The sequence below is a fragment of the Telopea speciosissima genome, chromosome 11, assembly GCF_018873765.1.
Source record: "Telopea speciosissima isolate NSW1024214 ecotype Mountain lineage chromosome 11, Tspe_v1, whole genome shotgun sequence".
In the NCBI taxonomy this organism is placed as follows: Eukaryota; Viridiplantae; Streptophyta; class Magnoliopsida; order Proteales; family Proteaceae; genus Telopea; species Telopea speciosissima.
Window position 1 is genome coordinate 55,748,558 of NC_057926.1, and position 8,125 is coordinate 55,756,682.

Genomic DNA, 8,125 nt, shown 5'->3' on the forward strand with positions numbered 1-8,125 from the left:
ACGGGTCTAAACTGGGTCTAAAACAGGCTAATGAGTCGTTTAACTCTAAACGGTCTCTAAACGGTGTGGACTTACTAATTGATATCTAACAAGATAATATCTAAAAACTAAAACTAAACCTCATCTCACCTACGTTAAGTGTATTTAACCAATAAATGTAAGGAAATTTGGAGGGAAGGGAAGGGGAAGTTTATAAATTAAAGGGTTGATTGGGTCGGGCTATAACAGGGCGGTCTAGGTCGGGCCTGGAATCGGTCGCTCTGGTCGGACGCCCGACGGGCTAGGAACCCACACCGGGACAGCCCGATTACTAAACGTGTCAGGCTTAAGCCCGGCATGTTTAGTAATTGGGCCGAGCCAGGCCTGGCTTTAACTGGGAGGGCTCGGTCGGGCCTGGCGGGCCGGGCCTAGAATTGACACCCCTATGACCACCCACCTATATCAAAGGAAGAAATCTCACTCATATTGATGTTATCGTGCATGCTCCCATTGGTCTCCACACAATCGCAAGGGCCATGCTGCCTTTCAGGTAGCCCTCACCCTTTTTAAAGGTGAAAGTATTACTTCATCCGATGAAGAGAGAATAACTTCATCTAAGGTAATTTTGATAGGATTCATCAAAGGTAATTTGACTATGTGATTGAATTATTGGAACACTGAATATCATGATTAACGTAACTTCCACCCTTATTATAAAATCTCTAAAGCACATTTTATTTTTCACTTAGAAATTAAGAGATTCTCTCTTCACCATAGATTTTAACAGATCTCTTTTTTAACTGTGTTGTTCAATAAAGTCATTTTAGGAGCTATGGGCTTACCCCAGCCAACTAATACCTTAAATAATGAAAAAACGTGCATGGACACACTATCACATTAAGCAGTAATTATTTCTCATATAATATCATCAAGTAGGCAAAGATTGGTGTCAAAATAATGGTCTACTAAGGAGGTTTTTTGGACCAATATAAAAATTTTGTTTCGTGCACCAAACGTCTTATATAGATTTGATGGGACAACCATAAGTTACATAGAGTTAGTTATAGTACTTTATAGTTATAGTTGTGACGAAGAAGCAACTATACAAACACACACTTGATGTCCTCTTTTTTACAATTTTCATTTTAAAATAGCTTATGACCATGTCTTAATCCAATTCATGAATAATGAATGATAGGAAAACTAATCAAACCACCACCACCACCACACCCTAATCTTTCAATTCAAGCAATATCACACATAACCAACCTTGCTAGCATCCCTCTTCTTGCTATACATTAAACTCAGAATTGGAGATTGAATTGGATTCCGATCAAATCATGATTCATTGGAATTGGTCTCAAAAACCCTAGAATCGATTTCTCAAATATGAAACCTAGCGATCTTGTCCCAAAAACCTTAGAATCAACTGCTCCAAATTGATCGGAATCAATATAGGTCATGATCAATTCCAATCCTACTAGGCCGATTCGATTGATCCAATTCTTGTTTTCCGATTCGAATTCGAATTTATGATTCGGTTTGGATTAGAATCGGTCACAATCCGCACCCGATTCAGAAATTTCAAACGTTGCCCCTGCATTATATATCACATGGAGATGGTCTCAACTCAACTCTTAAGGAGGACATTTGGATAGTGTGGTGGCCCTCATAACATAAGGTGGGTCCCTCCGACCAGATCTTCCAACAACAAACCTTTGGCCCAACCCGTGGCCCACCCGGGTTGTTAGAATCATTTTAGCACATTATGTGACATGCAAGTTGCCCAGAAATTAAGCTAATTCATATACCATAAATGATCTTGACCGTTGATCCATGATGAGGTCAATGTTACGGTCTTTTCATATCCGGTTAAACTTCCAAATACAATAATACTATAAGAGATTCGCAGACAAATCATCCTTCATGATGATGAATTAATCGTATGGCTAATCCGATTTGTATTGAAATAATCCAGTTCAATTTTTCGTTTTGAAAAGTAAAATTTCATCTCAATCCGATTTGTATTGAAATAATCCGGTTCAATATTCGTGTTGAAAAGTAAAATTTCATTTGGTTCAGTTCTGATTTTAGACTAAAATTGTTAGTTTGAATCAAATAAAATGTATCTCGTAAAAACTGAATCCAACATTAACCAAAATCATAATAAACCTTACAAGTTAAAACCATGTGTCTTTGTTGAGTTGTGATAAAGGAGAAAGTTTTCCTACATTGTGAGTACACGAAAAACCATACCCATTTAGGATCACAAGTGTTTGCCCCTCTACAGCTGGGCAAGTAGCGGCCATTGTGTAGCCTACACCCAAATAGGGGCAAAAATGACAGTCCTATTCACTGCCTGAGCACCCTGCTCAAGTGGGATCCACGCCCCTGTCTAGGTGTAAGCAACACAATGGCTGCTACCTGCCCGGCCATAGAGGATCCTAATTGTCGATAATAACCCTGTACTATTCCCTAGTCTCTTACCATTCAAACACCTGTGCAAGGTCAGGAGGAAAAGAGTTGAAATGTACTAGATTTAACATCATGGGGACCCCATCTTCATAAGGTTGTATATTTCTTCCTAATTTTATTTTTTTCAGCAGGTTATTAACACATGAATCAATTTATTGCGACCAAGTACGAATCGAATGAATTAGAATCAAATAGGAACCGATTCCATTGAGTTTTGATTTTAAGTTATGAAAAATTATTTGATTTTCGTTCAACTTCAATTTATACATTTTGCATCCTGGATCAAAATTGAATCGATTGACACCACAGTTTTAGTGCAAGGTATTGGTTTGGGTATTGATTACCTTTAAAATCGATACGATACCAATCAACCTGTATCGAACAAGTTTTCCACTATTTTTATATAAAATTGTTTTTTTTTTTTTTTTTTTTTACTATTTTAGCCCTGATCTGTACTGTTTCACTAGTACAATATCAAGATCGGTGACTAGTGATACCGATACAGATCGCCAATTCCGATACCCATATCTCAAACCATGATTGACATCCTTGAGACTTGAGAGTCCACGACTCAACTTTGTGGAAGTTTTTGGGCTCTTTCGTAATTAGATGCCTGTCTCAGGGATAAAACTGGTAGCTCGAACTGATAGGTGCATTCGCTGACAAGAAGTATCATATTCTGTGTATCATCATCGGACGTGCTTCTTGTTGCGATTTGGAGATTTTTACAGGTCTCTTCGTAGTTGCATCTACCACCTCTCTCTCTCCCCGTTTCCGGTAAGACCCATGTGACTTTTTATAGATTACCATAACACACCTAGTGAAGCTGCAGTGCTTATAACAGAGTATGGGTATTTATGGTAATTTAAACATACTTCGTTTTCGTGCAATGCAAGATGAACCAATAGGGCAACGATTAAAGGTTTGGAAAGTTAACGCCGTCAAGCCACGTAGGTTTAGTGGGTCCTGTCACGTCGGACTACGGTTTGTCCGAAAATGTTTTAAGTGGAGCGTGCGCGCGTATTTCTGTTAGAATTTTTTCTTTCAACGGTTTGAGATCATCCGACCCTGGTCTCCCCCAAAACGAGCATGCTTTTGCTTCCCTATCTCTATATAAACTAGGTCATCCCCTTCTTTGTTGAACTCTGCTGCCCCTTCAGGCCTTAACTCTCTCTGTTCCAGACACAGAGAGCTTACTCTGCCTCCTTTGTCTGCAGGTAAAGCTTCTTGCAATCAAATTCTTAAAGCAATCGATGATTTCTTTTACACTTTTTTCCACTGATATCCTATGATCTTTTAAGTTCAATATCAATCGTTGTTTTCGTCCCTGTAAATTCGTGAAAATCTCTCTTGTTTCAGTTTTAACTAGGAGTATATGATTATATTAGCCAGTTTCAATGACGATGTACGATTTACATGCAGATTTGATGTTTACTTTCCCTGAATATGTTATAGTTCGTTCTAGATTTCTTGTGAACTTTAGGTTTCTTCTCAAATTTCCTAGAAATTCTTGTATGCTGCATTTTCTTGATCTGCATCATCACTGTCAATCCGTTTTCAAGTTAGTTTCGGTTCTTTTTACTGATCTCTCGTGATATGTTTTTTGGTTAAGATCATTGTTGCTTAAGCGTTTTCCGCTTCTCGGAGTTTCAGATCTGGGGATCATGAAGCTTTATGATATCTGCAATTTCCAATGCGAAAATCATAACGGTTATCGATTAGATAATAATTGAGGTTCTCGAAGGAAATTAGAACCAGAAGAATCCGAAATCTTGCTTGCGAATTGATTGTCTTTCTTCGTTTTCTGCTCAGAGACATTCAACAATAAATGCAGAAAGACAAATCCTCCACCGATGACGGCATCAGTTCATCCGCTTCACCACTATCGCAAGATCTGCGGCTCCCATCGCCACATCGGCAATCTGAGGGTATCGGCTTTACCTCGCTCTGCTCCTCGTCATTCCCTACTAAAGCATCTCTCTCGAACTCCGTCTCATTAAGCCCCTCTGGTTGCTCCTGCGACGAAGATAAAAATGAAATAGCGACAGAGAATCGCCTTTACCTTGCTCGTCTCACCTTGGAGTACGATCAACTGGTTGATCGGTACCGTTTATGCTACAGTCATCTTCATGAGGCACTCAAAGAAGCCGAAGCTCTCCGGCAGGAAAACGCAGAACTCCGAATTGCGAACAGAGATTTGAATAATCGATTGAGACTCTTAACTCAAACTTCTCTTGAGAACCGCTTCATCCCCTCTACTTTTCCTTCCCCGTCGATCATTGACGATTTCCGTCGTCTCTGTCTTGGTGATCATAACGCACTTACCAGTCGCGTGTCGGGTGAACTTCTGGATGCGAGTCCAACTAGTGTTATTGGAAATAATCCATTCGAGAGAAGAAACTTGGATCGGGTTTCGTTGCCGAAGAGCATTTCAATTCGTTCCAGTGGCTACTTGAAATTGAATCAAACCAGTGGGACCAATGGAGCATCAAGTAGCACCAGCCGACTTCGAGTCGCTAGTCCAGTCGACAATGGAACGGTAAGAAACTCCCTTACCTTATATTTTTAAAATTTTTTTTGGGGGTGGGGGATAAATCTCTAAACATTTTCTTTTTTTGGTGCAAAATCCCTAAACCTTTTCGTAGACTACTAAAATACATAATTGAAGAATTTATATACCGTTTCTGCTATACTAAAGTATGAAAAGAATTGCAAAATCACATTTAAAAAAAGAAACTAAAAGAAAAGAATTCTAAAGGACTTGCCTAATGGGGAAGGGGGGGGGGGGGGTTGGTAAGCACAGACCAGAATCATAGTGCCCTGTTTCTTCATGTGGCGCGAGAACGTAACTGTCTTTTCCTTCCTTAAAATAATAATATTACAAAAAAAAAAAAAAAAACAGAATGGAGTCATTGTCATGTGCAGTTATTCACAATTTTTAACCGAATAAATAGGGGGAAAACGGAACCCGTAGATAGATGTCCTTGTCCACTTCTGTGCCAAAGAGAAAAGAGCCACGGAAGGCGTTCTTCTTTCCGTTTTGGGCCAAAACAACCCTTGTCATGGTACTCATGTTTGTAAATTTGAAAGAAATGATAATTATCTGCAATTCTAAAATTATCAATTTCGTTACAGATTATAATATCTTATGTACCCTTCTTGTATTTCATTATCTAATGCTTAACTTTTAGCTGGCACTGAGCAGTGGATCCCATCTAGGCAGAGTGTTTGGATAGAGGTAGGATGGTCATTATGCACCCTTGTTAGAGGCACTGAGGAACTAAAGGGGTTAATTGTTGACATTTGTTTGTTATCCACTTATCCTTAATCAATGTGTTCTATGTTTTTTGGTAACCTTAATCAATGTATTCAAGTGTGTATCTTGAAGCTCTGCCCTTATCAGTATTAATTAATTAATGTAGGAGTTGGAGGCGTTTAATCAAGGAATGTTCAAAACGGAATTGTGCAACAAATGGCAAGAGACTGGCACATGTCCTTATGGAGACCACTGCCAGTTTGCACACGGCATCTCTGAGCTCCGCCCTGTGATTCGCCACCCTCGCTACAAAACGGAGGTTTGCCGGATGGTTCTTGCCGGGGATAACTGTCCCTATGGCCACCGTTGCCACTTCCGTCACGCGCTCACAGAGCAGGAAAGGTTCATGGGCTCTGCTTAAGGAGCCTTAAATGGATGAATGGACAGAACTTGTCCAATGATGATCATGTACGTGAATAGGTAGAGACGTCAGAGAAAAGAGGGGAGAAGAAAGACAGCAGCCGGACAATTGGGTAAGTAATATGATAAGACTAGTAGTAATAATAAGCAAGTATGAAACGTAAGGATAAGGGAGGGATGGATGGATTTTTTTGATTCGTGATCATGAGGTGGAAGGACATTGACTTCAGCCTACAGGTGGGAATTTTTTTTGTTTGTTTATTAATTACATGTTCAAAGTGACTCGTTTCAATAATAGGGCTAGTAGAGCAGTGCAAGGATGCAAGGTTTCTGCGGGATTTTTTCCTTGCTGTTCTTAATTTGGTTTGGGCTGCTGCTGCATCATATAATGAATGACAATAATACATGGGATCACCAACCAACCACACGACCAACCTTTTGTAATCATGACATTACCGGCACAGTAAGCAATCTTTGTTGGAATTATTATTCATGCCCACCTCCAACCCTCTCTCTCTCTCTTATACTTCCATTTTCCTTTGCCTTATTTTTCCAGCATGACGCACGGTTGCGTAGAATTACAGTTTGCAGTGGCGAGACGGGGGGTTGTGTGGTGATGGGTTAGGAGATTGTTGCCACTGTCCCCATGTTTCCATTGATTGGATATAAGGGGTGCATGTGTTCATAGACTTTCATTTACAAACAAAAAAGAGTAGGGGTGCAAGTTTGGCCTTGGCCGAATCCACCTTGAGCCTGAACAGGGCTTGGGTTGAGATACATTGGCCCTAAGGGCGGGTCAAGGTTGAAATTTTTTTACCTTGACGGACTAAGCCTAGCCCAGCCCAACCCGACCTATCTTCTTCCTTTTCTTTTTTGCTTTCTTTTTCTTCTTTTTCCCAGTCTGGCCAGCCCATGCATCTCTCTTACCCATGTTCAGGGCCAATCAGGGTCAGCCCAAGGCTGGTCAAAGTTAGATTTTTCTGGCCCTAAGTTAGGGCTAGATCAGGCCTGAGCCTGGGCCCAACTAAGGGGACTCAGGATTGGGCTGGGGTTCTAAAAGGCCTAGTCCAACCCGACCATGTTGCAACCCTAATTGGATATTTACTTTACATATTCGGCGGAGGATTAAAACTCATTGAACAATCTGGCATTTATAAGTTCATTAATATGGGAATGAGGTTCCTCTCCTTGCGGGTAACCTCCCCACCCTATCTCACATTGTCCAGTGTCCATGTCGCCACAACCCCACACCTCATGGCGGTGCATATGAGATGGTGAGGGGGTGGTTATTTGCAGGCCGGATTTAGTAGGAGGTTTATCCCATTGTGTCACATGTATGTTCCAATTGTGATAGTTGGATAGTCTAATTCAATTAAGGGAAAAAGAACGTTACCCCTATGAGTGATCTCATTGGTTCCCGCATTGGTGCAGGAACTACATGATCAGACAACGATCTCTTGCGCTTCAATTAAATACCATTTTATGCATGTATCGTGCGGACACTAGAGTTGCTCTAGGTCCCACACCCCCTCCCTCCCGCTAAGGTCCCACCCCCACCCTTTTTCAGGCAGCCCCCTTGGGCGTCCAATGTAGTTCTACGGGCCCCAATCAGGTGAGGTTAGATCCCCCCCCCAAAAAAAAAACAAAAAAACAAAAAAACAATAATGTATCATCATACATCCCCATGTATGTTCATGCATGTTTAGGTCTCCGACTAAAATGTCAATTTTCAAACAAATAACATTGATCAAAAGGAAAATTAATGTTTTGATAATTAAGTGAAAGAAGCATACCTTTGTAACAAGAAATAGATAGCTTAAATAATTAAATCTAGGCAAAACAAATGCTACCCAGTAGGGGTGCAAGTTTGGCCTTGTCGGCCTGAACCCGCCCTGAGCCCGAACAGGGCCTGGGTTGAGATATCTGGCCCTGAGGGCGGGTCAGGGCTGAAAATTTCTGACCCTGAGTCAAGGTCGGGTCGGGTTAGGGTTGAGG

General features: G+C 40.9%; 1 protein-coding gene across 1 annotated transcript; it reads left to right on the plus strand.

The window, feature by feature from the left end:
- The first annotated feature begins 3,632 nt into the window (after window positions 1–3,632).
- Window positions 3,633–6,176, plus strand: LOC122646204 (zinc finger CCCH domain-containing protein 9-like). The gene is made up of 3 exons (XM_043839705.1): window positions 3,633–3,671; window positions 4,267–4,993; window positions 5,877–6,176. Exons 2-3 carry the CDS (start codon window positions 4,283–4,285, stop codon window positions 6,129–6,131), a joined length of 966 nt encoding a protein of 321 aa, XP_043695640.1. The 5' UTR covers window positions 3,633–3,671; window positions 4,267–4,282; the 3' UTR covers window positions 6,132–6,176.
- The last annotated feature ends 1,949 nt before the right edge of the window (window positions 6,177–8,125 follow it).